This window comes from Anabas testudineus, chromosome 15 (genome assembly GCF_900324465.2).
Source record: "Anabas testudineus chromosome 15, fAnaTes1.2, whole genome shotgun sequence".
Taxonomy (NCBI): Eukaryota; Metazoa; Chordata; class Actinopteri; order Anabantiformes; family Anabantidae; genus Anabas; species Anabas testudineus.
The window spans coordinates 2,023,481-2,038,694 of NC_046624.1; the positions used below are offsets into that span (position 1 = coordinate 2,023,481).

At 41.0% G+C, this 15,214-nt stretch overlaps 1 protein-coding gene across 1 annotated transcript; it reads left to right on the top strand.

The window, feature by feature from the left end:
• Nucleotides 1-359: 359 nt before the first annotated feature.
• ncapd3 (non-SMC condensin II complex, subunit D3) lies at nt 360-14,910 on the top strand. The gene is made up of 35 exons (XM_026356772.1): nt 360-479; nt 1,496-1,668; nt 2,001-2,163; nt 2,756-2,922; nt 3,124-3,294; nt 3,369-3,430; nt 3,517-3,604; nt 4,067-4,200; nt 4,794-4,866; nt 5,003-5,128; nt 5,400-5,652; nt 5,825-5,863; nt 6,457-6,549; nt 6,659-6,732; nt 6,836-6,970; nt 7,063-7,283; nt 7,438-7,629; nt 7,756-7,853; nt 7,931-8,040; nt 8,214-8,321; nt 8,738-8,852; nt 9,112-9,207; nt 9,353-9,591; nt 9,962-10,041; nt 10,747-10,884; nt 11,028-11,161; nt 11,295-11,503; nt 12,034-12,144; nt 12,656-12,823; nt 13,223-13,335; nt 13,447-13,511; nt 13,942-13,989; nt 14,154-14,216; nt 14,366-14,414; nt 14,686-14,910. The coding sequence occupies exons 1-35, from the start codon at nt 428-430 to the stop codon at nt 14,750-14,752; spliced, it is 4,227 nt and encodes a 1,408-aa protein (XP_026212557.1). The 5' UTR covers nt 360-427; the 3' UTR covers nt 14,753-14,910.
• Nucleotides 14,911-15,214: the final 304 nt, after the last annotated feature.

The following is a 15,214-nucleotide window of genomic DNA, read 5'->3' on the forward strand; positions in this document are numbered from 1 at the left end:
AGCGCAGATTCAGTCTGGCAGCTGTCTAAAACTAATTTCCCCAAGGGGATCAATAAAGTATACATTATTATTACTATTATTATTAAATCACTAATATGCTCCTGGTGCAACTAAAGCAGTAGAGAAATTGAAAGATCCTTTAACATTTAACATCTTTTTCAGTTTATTTATGTAAGAGGAAAAATAAAAGACGATTTCTAGATAATCGGAATCCACGATTTGATTTTAAAAACAACAGAAAATGCAGAAAAGCGCCTAGTAAGATGAATTCATTTAAACAAAGTAGAAGACGCGGTTCCATTTCCGGGCCAGCAGGTGGCGGCATCACATTTCTCTGTGGTTTGGAGTCCGTCGTTGAAGTCAAACAGGAAGTAGAAGAGAAGACGCGAGCTGCATTTCTGGCGGGCTGATTCAAAACATAAACAAGATGGAGCTGATATCTGCGCTGCAGTTTCTCAAGTTACATGACATCCCAGAAGGTAAAACTGTGAGCTTTGTGTCCGTTCAACACATCATTCTCAGTATAAGAATACGAAGATTGAATAAAGTGGTACATTTTAAACTAGGTCTAGCCGACAGCGTTGCTATTTTCCGGGTTGATTTTCGTAACGTTATCCTGTTGATTGTACAGACAGAACAGTCCAAATCCCATTAACACCACTGTCAATGTAGCCGAATCCTCCAGGTTTGGAAACAGAACAGAACACTAGTAGTAGGAGTAATAATTAAGGGTGTGTGTGTCAGAGAAATGACAAGAACACATCTAAGGAAAACATCTAAAGAGATTGATGAAACTACTAAAACTGGGTTAAGAACTGTCGAATGGAAAAAGTTATTAGACCAAAGAATGAGGTCAGCTGACTACCTGAATATACTGAATGACCAGGTTATTCCATCAATGGATGTTTTCTTACTTGATGACATGAGCATATTCCAAGATGACAATGCCAGGATTCATTGACCACCATAGAGCTCAGGCCTTAACCCCATTGAGAATCTTTGGGATGTGCTGCAGAAGACTTTATGCAGCGGTCCAACTCTCCCATCAACATGCAATAGAAAATGCAACTCTAGACAGGAAAAACATTTGTGACAGATTACAGAAGCTTATCGACACAGTGCCATGCTGAATGTCTGCCTAAGCTAAAGGCCGTCCAATGAAATATCATAATGTGTGCCTTTTTTTTCGACTGGCAGTGTATTTTGATAATTAGTTAATAGTGTTAGTAATTTATGGAGCAAAATACAAAGAATATAGTAGTAGATTAAACTGATGTCTTTTATCGTGGCACATCAAGCTTCATCTCTTCATTTTACAGCCAAACAGTTAATTGATAATATTACTCAAGACTTATAGGTGATGAAGACGATGTGTCAGACAGATCCCGAGTATCATTGTCTTGAGAAGATAATGACCAACTGAAAATGTCCCTCAATAAAAACAGTTGTGATGTTGAATCACTTCAGGTCATGTGATTACTGTTGTTATTTCCAGCCTGGGTGGATGCAGTTTGGGATGTGGAGTTTACTGAGAGAAAACCACTGGATGACACCATAGAGGAAGAACTGACAGCTGGTGGAGACAAAGCCTTCAGGAACCTGTACCAGTGTTTACTGGTCCATGCTGGTGACCAACAACAGTCTACAAACAAGGATGGAGCTTCACAGGTAAAGTTGATCTTTACCTGTGTATATATAATGATTATTTACAGTGTACAGGCAGTCAAGTATGGATTAGTCTGTAAAATTTAAAATCATTTATGTTTTAACTTATTTTCTAAATCATCCTGTTAGTTTAACATTTTTTACCAATAGATGTTTAATTGATTTAACAATAATAACAATAAAAATAATATCTGTGTGTGAAAGTCTATTTTTTTTTTTTATTGAAGAGAAATGTATATAAGTTCTATAGGTTTTCTATGCCGTGCTCTCCGGAAAGTATGTCATGTGCCTGCTAGCAGCAGTAAGCACTAAGTGTGTCCCATGTTGTATTGCAGAGTATCTGGGCTGTTCTGGGGGAGAGCGGAGTGTCAGTCAAGTCTCTGGTGGCCGTGTTGTCCTTTTTTGTTCTGGCAGGAAAAGCCAAAGCGGCCAGTGTCCAGCAGAGAGTGAGCGCACTGCATGCCGCCTCGCTCTACCTGCTGCTGTTGGGAATCCCAGGTGAGGAAATCGGAGAAATACACCTAAGACTAAGAGTTTAAATTTTTTTTTTCTTACTATTTAAACAGTACCCACATTCCTCTATAGTGTGTTTTTTGCTTCTGAATAAATCCAACAAGGTGGATAATACTGTCCTGGTATTGATCTATAAAGTTTAGGTTGTTTGCATAAAATGTAAGGAAAAATTCCCTACTGTTTGGGGTCCCTTTTAGATTCTTGAAAAAAAATCGGATTAACTCAGATAGGTCAGAACAACAGTGTAGACATTGTTATTGTTGTAAATTACTAGTAGTAAAATCTCTTTAAGTTGAATATCCACATACGCGTGCAGATTTCCATCATTAACAAACAGCAGTTCTGTGTTCCAGTGGCGTGGTTTACTATAGCATTAGTTTCCCATTTAAAAGGCAAATGAATCATTAGAAAATATTTTCGCAACTATGTTAGCAGAAAAGATATTCATAGGAAACATGGAAATTACCAGAATGTTGAACTGCAGTTTTGGTTCATAATGTTTTGTGTGTCTAAGTATTTTCTATTCACAGTTTTCATTTTTGTCCTCATGTCTTGTATATGTGTTTACTTTTTCCAGGGAGCATTGCCAACAAGGTTTTCCATGAGGTTTTGTTTGAGACGTGTTTAAACATGACTTCTCACTGCTGGCCTCAGGACTCTGGAAAGAAGCGCAAGAAGGATGGCCTAAAGAGTTCTCAGACAGAGGGCAAGCGTTCCAAACCACAGCGGAAAGACCCTGCAGAGGTATATCAGAAATCAAAACCATGATGTAAGAGTTACCCTGACAAGGTTAACTTTTCAAATTAGCCCTTTACTGGTATGTTGTGATAATGCATCACTGTGATGAATTAGTGCCATCTGGTTAGCTTCATTACATTGGGTCTGCCACAGAAGGAGACCTACTGTATTATTCAAATGTCTGGAAATGATGGTGCCTGTCTGCAGATGGAAGTGGATGAGGCAGATGAGGAGGATGAGGAAGAGGAACTCCATTTCTCTGGTCAGGACTTAAAGAAGATCAGAGATGCTGTTATTCTTCTGGTTCAAAGCGTCCTTAGACTACTGCAAACATTTCCACTCAAAGACAGAACACAAAGCGCCAGCAACATCACACAGGTGACTACTGACTCCACCATTACACCTGCTTTGTAGCGCACTGAATTCGTAACCTGTTTACATTGTCTCTGCAGATTTTTAGTAAGCTGCTGTACTTTGAGCCAGTCATTGGAGAGCTAACCTTTACTGCAGTAGGGTGAGTCCCCCAACTTCTCTCTGTCATGTTGAAGAATTTATCCAGGAACTGGAAAAGATGACAGTTGACAGCTGTTGTATTAACAGTGATATCGACAAGCTGAGGAGTGTTCCTGAGATGGCTTTCTATGGTCTGCAGCTGCTCTGCACACCAAAACATGGAGACCAGAAAGAAGTAAGATCCAGTAATCACAGTCCACATTGGGCCAATAGTTACAGATTTGTTAACTTACTGGGGAAACAGGTCTCATAAAATAACTTTAAGCTGCAGGAATTTGAAACTTTTTTTTTACCAATATGGATGAAAATAATCAGCTTTCTCCTTCTTTATAGTGAAGCAGTAACCATGTGTCGCTTATAGAGATAAGCTAAACATACAAAAGCTTTATGTTGTACAGACCACTTTTCAGGCTGCTAGTCATACTCTAGACCTGTTCAAGTCCAGCATGTTTTTCTAAATAAATACTAACTAGTTACTCTACCAAACCATGCAATTTTCAAAGTAAATAATACCCTTACATCTAAGGTAAGTACACTAAATGCAATCAAATGATTAAATGTCAAATGATCAACTGATTGTCCTTAATGGCATAACAGAGGCATGTTTCAAATCTAAACTAATGTCTTTGTTGTCCAGTCTCTGCGGAGGGTTTTCCACCGACTTCTCTACATAATCCTGATGATGAATAAAGGCAACAGAGGAAAGCCCACCCTCCTCATACCCAGCCAGTCCATCCTCGCAACTCGTGACCAGGCCATCCACTTTGTCTGGTAAACAGCTGAACTTTAATCACATGCTAAACAAACTGCAGACTGAATTGTATAAAGGTTATTATTGTGTATAGCAAATGATGTATTAATATTGGGGATGAGGGGGCCCTTAAACAACAAATAGTTTCAGTTTTTGACAGAATTTGGCACATGACTTGTTTATCCACCCAGCTGGACATAATGCAGAAAGATTCTCCTCCATTGGGGAAACTTTCCACTGAAAGCATGAGTCATAAAAAAGACAATATTGGTTGTCATTGAAAGAAAAGGTGATGTGACAACGTAACTCAACAGTTGAATCAGTTGAGTAGATCTGAAAAGTTTGGGTTATTTATAAAATAAATGAACAAATGTCAGAATAAATTTTTTGAAAAACTTCTGTGGAGTTGGGTTTGTAGAACAAATTGAGATAATTGAACTAAAAGGAGTTAATGTTTGGACGATTTGTAAAAAGGAGATAGATGGAGTGCAAAGACCTTTCACAATCAGAGTTCTTCATTGTTAATTATTTGAGGCATGTCTAGACCTTTAACCTCTGACATTTTACAAGCTGTGTTTTGACTTTGCTTTTGATTTGTGTGGACATATAACAGTCATCTTGTGAATGAGCTGAAGGAACTGGCGCTGCCTTTCCTGCAGATCCTCCTGCAGCACATCTGTTTCCAGGTAAATCTTGTCAGAAGACAAATTGACCACTATCTCAGTGTAAACTTTAGTTTGAAGAGATATTGGTGCTGGTAGATTTCATACTGTGATCAGCTGATGTGTTATCCCAGCTTGACTTTGTGCTGTGGGTGTTTAGATGGTGGAGAAGAGCGAGTTTCGAAGCCACGGTGCCCAGGCTGTGGGTATGCTGATATCCCAGATGACAAGCACAGACTATGCCCGCTTCGTCAAGTGGCTGTATAACTTCTCCAGACACACAAAGGTAACTCATCCCTCTTGTTTTAATTATGTTCCAACTACAGTACATGTTGCTTGGTTGTTTGGGCTGTTTTTTTGTTGAAATATCTACATAGATCAGTCCTGCACATGCTTGCAAAAAGCAGGTTTGAAATCCAGTTACATGTATACATGGCATTCTTCAAGAGAAATATCTAATTTCATCCCTTATTACGGAAGCCAGGTTTCTCGTTTACTTCACTTCTCCGAACCCTAGAATCCCAGTTTGTGCAGTCTGTTTATGCTGGCATCTGTAGATGGTGCACCGCTTGTTCTCCGTGGATGTGGTGATGGTTTTGCTGGAGCAGCCTGAGAGGAGTCCAGAGGAGTGTCAGGACCTGGAGCTCGCCAGCTTTTTGCCGCACAAGTTCCTGATCCAGAGCATTCTGTTCGCCCAGCGGACGGACGAATCGCCCACTGTGCAAGGCCACGCCCTCGCCTGCCTGGCTCAGTGTCTGGAGCTGCCTTCACTCAATGTCACCCGAGCTGTCCACAACCTCTTCTCTGCCAGTGAGAAAACACACACATACACAAACAAAACCTAACAGGCAGAGTTTAGAAATTGCTTCTTTTAGATTGAAAAAAGTTGATTTTTGTATTCAAATCTTTTTTAGAGCTGCTATGTGCTGTGTTTATGAGGACATTTTCCACTAGAGTAACCTGTCCACTCTTCTATTTACAGCTGGGACCCAGACAGAACTGGAGGGGGAAATCACATATGGTACACTTAATGTTTTATTTTTTGAGTTTGGTGTTTGTCTGACTACAGAGGATATTTGGGACAGGGTCACACATGAGTATAACCTAGTGAGATAGGTCTCACTAGCATATACTCAAAGGAGTCAAAGCATGTCTACGTTTGAAGTTATATACCTGACTAAGCCTTTAATAATCTGTTGCTTTAGAAAGTCTATATATAGCCCTTCACTTTAGACACCATATTAAGAATATGGATCAAATTTGGGGTTACTGAAATCCTTATTTCCTGTAAAAACATACACATTATAGCAAAAGGTTTTCTAGTGATCAGTTTTCAGCCTGTTTGATTGTCTGACTTAGAGTTGCAATGAATCAATAAATCAGTTTGTCCACTAAAAGAAAGTGAACCCAAAACTACTTTTCTAACGGAACAACCTTTTTCAGAGATGTCACGAAGACAGGTGGTTTGGTTAAATATGTTTCTGAAGTAGGGAGCAAACAGAGCTTAAAATCTGATCAAGTATTAAGATTTAAGTTTGATATCCAGACCTGGCATAGTGAAGTGCGTGTTGTTTGGAATTTTGGTGTATTAATAGCTGTGACTGTGTGTTTTAGGAAGCCTCAGTTCCCACCAGACTCAGAAAACCTACCGCACGCTGCCTTTCAGGACAGTGGAGATCAGCAGCACTGACGGTCCAGGTTGTGAGGGTGAGACAAACAACCTTCAGAGTGTCATTGAAAATGATTTTCTATACATTGTAACCATTTACAGTTGAGGCTGAGATGAGATGTGACTTATTACATGTGCTTCATACAGTGAAAGAGAACCTGGCTCTTCTCCTGCGGCGTGTAAAAGACTCAAAGACTAATGTGAGGAAAGCTGCACTGCAGGTACATGGAACTGAGCTTTACCAGACAGCTTCATGTTTCTCTGCTGTGGCTCTCTGTGCTTGTAGTAAAAGGTGAACATCTGACCTTTGCTGTCCTTCCACAGGCCCTGGTAGGTCTTCTGAAACACAGTGTGATCCCTATGAGCTGGGAGAACCTGTCGACTCTGTCAGAGCGCTGCAGAGACCCGGCTGTTTCTGTGAAGAAGAAGGCCCTGCAGTGCGTGGGAGAGCTGCTGGCGGTGAGTGTTGCCCATCAGCTCTGTGAGACAGTACACCTGATAAAAAACACAGATGAGGTTCAAAGGAGAGTGTTGTTTCCTCTGATCATCAGGCTAAACCAGACAGCAGTGTGGTGCAGAAGGCATGGCTGTATGGCATAGTGCCGGCTGTGGTGGACTCTGAGACCTCAGTGCAGGACAAGGCCCTTGAGGCTCTGGACCAGGTGCTGCTCTGTCAGGTTAAGTTGTACTCTGCCAGCCGCCACCTGGATGCCAGTCAGAGGCTGACCTGGGACCTGCTGGGCCTGCTCTGTCACGAGTGCCAGAACCTGAGGTTGGACAAACTCCATTTTGTCTAGTTTCATACCAAATAAGAACACATCCAAATAAATAATTGTTGCTAAAAATAGTTGCTGACTTTCAAATAGCTTTTTTGTTTGGAAGCACATTCTCTGCAGCTGTTTCTGATATAGTTCCCGTGTGTCCAGCCAATATTTCAGCAGGGCCTTTACCATCTGGGCCAAACAGAAGAAGTTTACACCGACGTTCATCAACCACCTGATCTCACACACTGAAACGGATCACTCAGCTGGAGCCTGGCTGCTGCTCTCTAAGGTTGTCGCTTCGTCCCCCAGGCTGGCCTACGACAAGATTCTGGACGCCTGGGACCACATGGTCGGGTGAGAGGAATATACAGTTTTTATAAAAAATAAAAGATGAGCTCATTCACCTGGAGCCTTTGCATTATTTTCAAGTGAGAAGCCAGTGTTATTTGTGATGTATTATACACTTCTGTTTGCTCTCAGTTCAAAGGATATGAGCGTGACAACCTGCTGCCACATCCTGTGTGTGATGGGAGACATTGCTGTGCATTTGAACGAAGATACCAAAGAAAGGATAGTCAGTAAGTAATGAAATGATGGGGAAAATTCACAGAAGCTCTTTGGAACTGTCATAACGTGTTGTCATTTATTTAATCAGATGATCTGATGTCTTGGTTGAAAACGTTCACTTTGTCGCTGGAGGTTATCAGTGCTGCTGTGGAGACTCTTTATCTGCTCGGCCGCACTGAAGACATCAAAGAGACTCAGGTTAGACTTCTGATACAAGCTAGTGTTTGATAATTAGAAATGTAAGGGAGCAAAATGGAAATGAACAATAACAGCCCACCAACCAGCAGAGAACAGAAGAACTTTTCTCTAGCATGGTTACAGTGTTAAATAATTTTTCCAGTGTCATATATCAACATTCTTTCTGCATTCAGGCTTTTATGGACCAGCACTGTGGTGAGCTGGTTACAGTCTGTGAGGCCTATTTAGCTTCCATCATACTGAGCAAAACGGGAACCCAGAACCTAAATGAGGAGCTGATGGTAAGAATGAACTATTAGCTGACTTTCATTTCTTACCTGAACACTAGTGACCCGAACACCTCCACACTCAAGTGGATGAAGCTTCATGAGCCTTTGGAGCTTGTGTTGTAAACAAATAAAAAACTTTGGAGCTTTAAACAAAGCAAGTGCAGCAACATTCGGTGGTTGCCATTGTAACCACCAAATGTCTGGCCTCACTGATCTTCATAGTTTTAGTCTCTTGTATGAAACAACAATAACATTTAATATACAGTAAATTATGATGTGATCAGAGTGTGGCATTCATAAAACTATGCTTGTATTTTTGCTTTTATGCTTTTAATTTATTTATTTTTTCACATTATTTTTTGTGTCCAAATTACAGGTGGCACCATCCTAGCTTAGTGCAACATAACTGTAAATATTCTATCTTTCAGGTGAAACACCTCCACACTCTGGGTGTGGTGTCACTCCACTGTCCTGCCAAGATTGGCAAAAGGACAGTGCTGCTGGTGGAGTCTGTCCTCACAACACATTCAGACAAAGTGGCAGGTGAGGAGACTGAAACAGGTGCTCAGATAATTTTACTGGAGAACTATTTGTAATGAAGTAAATGTAATAGAGTAAAATGATAATATTAGCTTCTGAAATGTAGCAGTGTTGAAATATGAAGCAGGAAATGGAAAAACTGAAGTAAACTTGAGTGCTGTGTGACAGGGTAGTTTTTGTTTTTAAAAATCAACACATTGAATAGTTACATTATATACTTATGTTCTTGCTTTGATTCAATGTGTTCTGTGGTCATTGATAGAGTGCCAGGAGGAGCTTCCAGCCTCGCTGCCTCTGTCCCAGTTCAAAGCAAACTCTATGCCTACCAGAGTTCGAGCCCATGGGGTAATCACTTTAGGTAAGCTGTCATCTCAGCTTCGGTTTCTCTTTCAGTAACGTCTGTAGAACATTATCCATAATGAGGGACTTTTAACCTCTTCGTAACCTCTATGGACTCTTCTTCCTGACCTTTAATCATCTCTGCTGGCGTCTCTTTGGTGCAGCTAAACTGTGTCTGCAACATGAGGAACTGGTCCAGAAGTACCTGCCTGTGTTTGCCAGGGAGCTGGAGGTCGGCACAGAGGTTGCCGTGCGTAACAACGTTGTGGTGATTATGTGTGATCTGTGTGTTCGATACACCAACATTGTGGATCACTACATCCCCAACATCTCTGCATGTCTGCGGGACAATGAAGCCGTCATCAGGGAGCAGACTCTTATCATGCTGACCAACCTGCTCCAGGTGGGAAATGTTCCGCACGTTCTTTACTACAGACTGATTCCATATGAGATCATTGCATCCATATCAGCATTATCATTTTGAGTTTGAAAGGGATTTTTGCTGTCATGCCTCTTGAGTTAATTTGAAATATAAGCAACAAAAACTAAAATTGGAGGATGAATAAAAAGGTAAAGTGCAACAGCCAGGACTGGACTTTTTGTAATTGACACTAATTTAACATGTGATTGCTCATTACCAGTGTCTTTATGTTGCCAGGTTCACAGATTACAAAAAAGGTTGACCCAGACATCTTCATGCTGCTAAACTCTTCTTTAAGCAGGATGTGTTTTAATGTTTCTCTTTTGTTGCCTTTGATTCTTTTTTTTTCTAGGAGGAATTTGTCAAGTGGAAAGGCTCCCTCTTCTTTCGCTTCGTGGTGGCGCTGGTCGACCCAGTCCCTGCCATCGCCAGGTAAACCACAGGGATGAAAGTTTGTGATCTTTTACAGAATTTTTAATACAGATTTATTCATATAGCACCAAATCCCAACACAAACATCTCTAGACACTTTGCATATTAAGGCAAAGATCTTAAAGTTATACAGAGAGAAACCCAACAATGCCCCTTAAGCAAGCACTGGGTCACAGTGAATGGGAAAAACTATTTCTGCACTAATATGACTTAAACATGATCAGATTTTAACCCATGTCCTAAATCCACATAACGAGAAAACACACTTATTCATTTCTTCATGAGAAAAATAATTCATTCTTAAGTATTTGTGTGGCACAGGAATCCATGCCACTTTTGCTGCAATTAATTAAGCTAAAGGTTTTCAGTAATAGTTGCCTGCTTCAGGTCATTCCACAGTCATAATTACAGTGGAAGACCCAGCCTTCTCTTGAAATAAGGCAAAACCTTCCAGTCTCGTATGCGATTACCATCCCATTGATTGAAACACCTGTATCAAATTCCCCCTATAAATGAACTGATCATACCAGAGGTTCAAATGTTTAAGACTGAATCATTTTTCACTATAAATAAGTGTCTCGTTTATTTTAGGGTTTTAACACTGTGAACACCTTTGGTCACAGGCAACAGGCAATTTTTAAGGCTTCACAAAGTTCACAAAGAAGTCTATTGTAATATTAAAGTCTCTCTGGTTTCCTGTCCCAGTCTGTGTGAATACTGTCTGCTCCACCGGCTGCTGAAGAAGAACCCAGAAATGTTCAGCCAGCACTTCATCGAGTGCATCTTCCATTTCAACTCCTACACCCAACACAAATCCTACAACAAGTTCGCCCAAAGTGAGAGGTAGGAAGCTGTCATCCAGTTCACATTTGACTTGACTTCTTTTTTTATATTTTCAAATGAATTGTAAATACAATTCCAGCTGGAGATTACTTTAACTTTATTCAATCACTTTTTGTTCATTCATTCCTTTAAAACCTATGCAGAGAAAAGGTTCGGTTTTCCCTGAAAGGAGCTCAGCACCGTGAGAAACGTTTTCGGATCTACCGTTTCCTGTTGGAGAACTTCACAGATGCCCAGCGCTTCAACATCACCAACAAGATCAACCAGACTGTCTTGGGTGAATACCACTCATAAAGCTGTCATAAATAGAACCATGCATCTTTGAGCTTCGTAACATCTCTTCTTTATGATGCTATTAGGAAGCACCAGTATGGGCAGAACAGTATTAACTTATTACCTCTTTACCCCAGCATGCTTTGCAGATGAAGAGCTGCCTCTGGATGCAGAAGGTGCTGAAGTTTTGTCTGAGACCTTCAACATCTTGAGTCTGAAGGAGATGAAGCTGAGAGCCATATGTGCTCCAGCAGGAGGTGCTGCAGGGGAGGAACCAGAGGAGGAGAACATGGCCACCATGGCTAAGGCCGTCCTGCAGGCTGCACAGAAGAAGGTGGTGTCTCAGGTAAAGCTAGACAAATCTGAGAGCACCTGAGCACTTAAAGAGCAAATTCACAGATTTTCAGCTCTCTTCCTATGGTTTCAGTTTGGGGAGCAGATGTACAAGAAAAAGCAATGACACTGTTTGTACTAGCCTGGTTTTTGTATAAATTGGTCCTGAAAGTTTAATTGAGGTTCAGGAGGAATTTTGAACCTCTTCTTCCTGATGGAACTGCTTCAGCTAAGACAGATTCCTGGGTCGTTCATGACCAGCTAGTTTAGCCTGAGGGACCCTAGGGTCAAGTGAACCTCTTTTAATACAGACTCACTACTTCACATCTTCCTCACAGCTTGAGTTACTGTCTTAAACTAATGAGTCATGGACATGGAGTCATGAGACATTCATTACTAAATGTTAATTATTAATCACTTACACTGCTCTTTACTGAAGAAGACTAGCAACATTCCTTTTACTGTCCATAATTGGATAGTGCAAGAATGAAGACTACGTATGTATGCAGTAGTGAGTTCCACAGCATTGTGCTCTTTCCACAGGTCCAGAAGAAGGCCTTCATAGAGAACACAGTTCCTCTCATCATCAGCCTGAAGAATCTGCTGGAACAGAAACGCTCTCCAGTCCTCAAAGACCTCATGGCGTACCTCCAGGTAAGACCACGGCATGAACATATGCATGTGGAGGCTCTCTGTATGTTCACTAGAGTCACGAAGGGACAGCTGATGTGCAGCACAATGACACCATCGACAAAGTTTATACACCGTATTGTTTATATAGAGCTCTGGGAAAAAAGACCACTGCAATGTTTTTGTAAAACAGTCTGTATGACAATAGCATTCACTACCCCAGCACATCTAATTCTTCTTCATGAGGTAGTGACTGGGTGACCATGTGAATCCTGTTTGATTTCTTGAAGAAGGAGTGGTACACAGTTAATAACAACAATGTGAAACACTGGTGGGGAGCATGTCAAAATGCACGACAACAGGGATGCTAATTGGGGCTATTCCATCAAATAATGATTTTAGAGTTTTCTTTAGTGAAAACATTATCACTGCCTTACAAATAAATAGATAGAAGAGAATAGATTTATTTTCAATGTCTTGGTGTAGAGTTTTCTTTAAATTATTTCAATTCTGCAAACGCTGTTTTTACCACCAGGTGACCATGCAGGACTACCGCAACGAGGTGAAGGAGTTTTTCTCGGGAGATGAGCAGCTGGCGGCTGAGGTGGAGTTTGCCCTGAAAGAAGCTGAGAAGGAGCGAGAGATGGAGGAACAGATGGACAACTGTAGCCTGACAGGAGATGCCAAGCCTGACGGCGCACAGGTCAGTATACAGAGAGAGGAGAACACATTCAGAAAGTGTCGGTACTCTTCCACCTAGAAAAATGACACACAGTAATTTTCTCTGAAATAACTTGACAAAAAAACATCTTATTTTTTTTAGATCCAAGGGAAATTACATGGGCAAAAATATTAGGAAATTTTGTACGCAGAGCTCTCTGTCTGTTTACATGTTCCTGTCTCTTATCCTGATTTCACTCTGTTCTGAATTGTCAGTGGGAGCCTGCCGGTGGGCTGAGCAGAGCCTGTAATGTTTAAGAATTACTGAATCTTCTAAGAAAAAAATATTATTGTCTTACATTAGTACCAAGTGTTGTGTAAAAGTGTCTCTGAGTTCTACACATTTACTGAAGGTTTATTGGTGATTCCGGTTTCTCATCAGGGTTCAGTCCAAAATTCTCCTGTGAAGTCCAGGCCCCTGCTCCCATTCACCTTTGCCACACCCCAGCCACCACGTCCAAACCCCCAGTTTAGAAGACCATCACACACTGACAGGTAGGTTTCCATCACGGAAGCCGAACATCAGAAAGTCACACTGTTGGTTTTATGTAGTTTGACATCTAGTCAGTACATGGACATATTCTCTGTGTGTGTGTGTTTTATCAGGCGTGGGTGCATATCCAAGCAGGACGATCAAGTCCAATCCAAGTCAATAAGTCTGGAGGGAACAGGTAAGACTTAGCTGAACCTCACTAACCAGCTGCCAGTTAGAACAGTGGGGAAAAAAACAGGTTTCAGAAGCTTCAGGCTGGTCGACTCCAGCTAAGTTCCTGGGCTGGAAACAGTTTTCAGTTGTATAACGAATTCAGGGAGAAAGTGGAAGAGGAGCTTTACACATTCGATTTATCAGGTGAATAACAAGCACTGCTCTAAATGAATGTCATCTGCTTTGAGTTTACTACAGCGAAAGAGCCAAAACATCAGTCCCTGCAGGTTTAATTTAGATTAAGGAGAAACATTTGATATCTTTTTAAATGTGATTCTCAGAAAATTTTTCACTTTTTCATATTTAATCCAAACTGATGATAGTTTTTGTGTCCAGCTTCAGTATTTTAGGCAGTGACATCACTCAACCTTCTTGCTTTGTGTGTCTGTTTCCAGTGATTCCTAAAGGAGCTGTAAACTACAGAGCCATCAGTACACCAAAAGGTACGAGCTCTCCCACATCACACACTTACAAGAATGTGTTCTTCATGCAATTATGTTCATGTTTTTTTTTTTTTTTTGTATTCATTTTAGACTGACTAATACTGATGTCAAATCTTTATGCATAATAACTAATTTAGTGTTGTCACCTCCACCCTGTGATCCAGGTGTCAGCGTGAACCTAACCTTTGATGAAGGAGTCAGCGCCATCTTCAGCGACCGTGGAACAAGTAAGCCACTCTGACTGCAGCTCATTAGTATGAGAAGCTCTGTTCTCATTTAAAATCAGCTTCATCTCTACAGCTGAGGAGCTTCTGTCAAACTCTGACATTCGCATGTTTAAGGTTTAACTGTGTCTGTTTTTGCTGTGTCCTCGCAGGTCTGATCGGGGAGACCAGTGTCCTTCATGTGCGTTCAAATGAGCAGCAGTAAGTGAACCGCTTCTTGTCTTTAGTTTAACACAGGCGTTGTAGTTTGATATTTGATTTGTCATCTTATACTGTTACTACCAAGTATGGTCCATGCTGTTGCACTGGCTGACACAGTGGTTTATTCTTCCTGGACCCACAACATGAGCCTGTGGACATTTGTGTCGCGGTTTAACCTCTGTTTCAGAACCGTTACATCCCTAATTTAGCATTTCAGTGTCTTCTGCCTCATTGCCTGTTCCCAAAATGCAGTGTTCTTTCTGTGTTTCAGAGCTCCCGGACTGAGGCAGTGGAACGTGCAGTCTCCTCTCCGTCAGAAGAGAAAATCAAAAATTTAGGCTTGTTGTTATTTGAGTTCTTTACTTGAATTACCACTGCTCCTGGTTCTTTCATCACAATTTTCACCTAAATACTGTAGATGAACATTCTCCCACTTAATATGTTTGTGTCACTGTTTGTCTTTTATCTTTTTGCTAATAAATGTGTCTTTAATTCATTGGGTCCTATTTGATTTATTACGTTTCCTTCATTAATGTTAGAAGACCCCCTCTTTTCCTTGTGATGGAAAGTGATGGTCTGAGAGTACACAAAGGACATTATTGCCACAACTGAGGATTGTTATGGGAACATATTGCAAACTATGGCTGCTGATATAACAAACATTTCCATGGGTTTACTAGGATCTGGCAGCTGGTGGTAAACATGGTGGATCATTTTGGACAGAGCTTTATTCTGGCTAAGTGACGGGACACACGCTGTGATCAGCCTGTGTATGACATATGTTAGCTGAAGGCTCGGCT